Source organism: Eimeria mitis, genomic scaffold, assembly GCF_000499745.2.
Source record: "Eimeria mitis Houghton genomic scaffold, Emh_scaff205, whole genome shotgun sequence".
Lineage (NCBI taxonomy): Eukaryota > Apicomplexa > Conoidasida > Eucoccidiorida > Eimeriidae > Eimeria > Eimeria mitis.
This window is the reverse complement of record NW_013570372.1, coordinates 2423-2834: the sequence shown is the minus strand read 5'-3', so window position 1 is coordinate 2834 and position 412 is coordinate 2423. Positions and strand designations below refer to the sequence as shown.

General features: G+C 55.1%; 1 protein-coding gene across 1 annotated transcript in view; it reads right to left on the bottom strand.

The window, feature by feature from the left end:
* EMH_0003290 (uncharacterized protein) overlaps positions 1-162 on the bottom strand; it is a gene marked incomplete at both ends in the record, with an annotated part of 1125 nt that extends 963 nt beyond the window's left edge. Inside the window, one exon of the mRNA XM_013496334.1 lies at positions 3-162. Coding sequence (XP_013351788.1) covers positions 3-162 — 160 coding nt within the window. The remainder of the gene's footprint in view (positions 1-2) is intronic.
* Positions 163-412: the final 250 nt, after the last annotated feature.

Sequence of the window (412 nt, the reverse complement as noted above, 5' to 3'; positions counted from 1 at the left end):
GTAAGCCTGCTGCAGCTGCTGCTGTTGCTGCTGCTGCTGCTGCCGCTGCTGGGGGGGCAACGAAGAGGAAGAACCCCTTCGGCTAGATTCAGCAGCAAATGAATCGGCAGCCAGAGGCCGCAGGGGATCCCCCACGGCGTTCTTGGCGCAGCCCGCCCCCATGGTGACTGGAGAGAAGCAGAGAGAAAAGAGAGTGAAGCAGCAGGCCTGGGGGCCCCGCGAGACACATAAGTAAGAGCAGCTGGGTTTCCTCCTCTGTGGATTGAAAGCCAAGCGAGACGGCAAAGAGAAGAAGAAAGCAACGGGATTGATGTGCGCTGTAACAACACAAGAAGAAGAGAGAGAAGATGAGTCGCGGTGGCTGAGAACACAACAAGTATTATATACTTTTATAAAAGAGCTCGATGCAGTG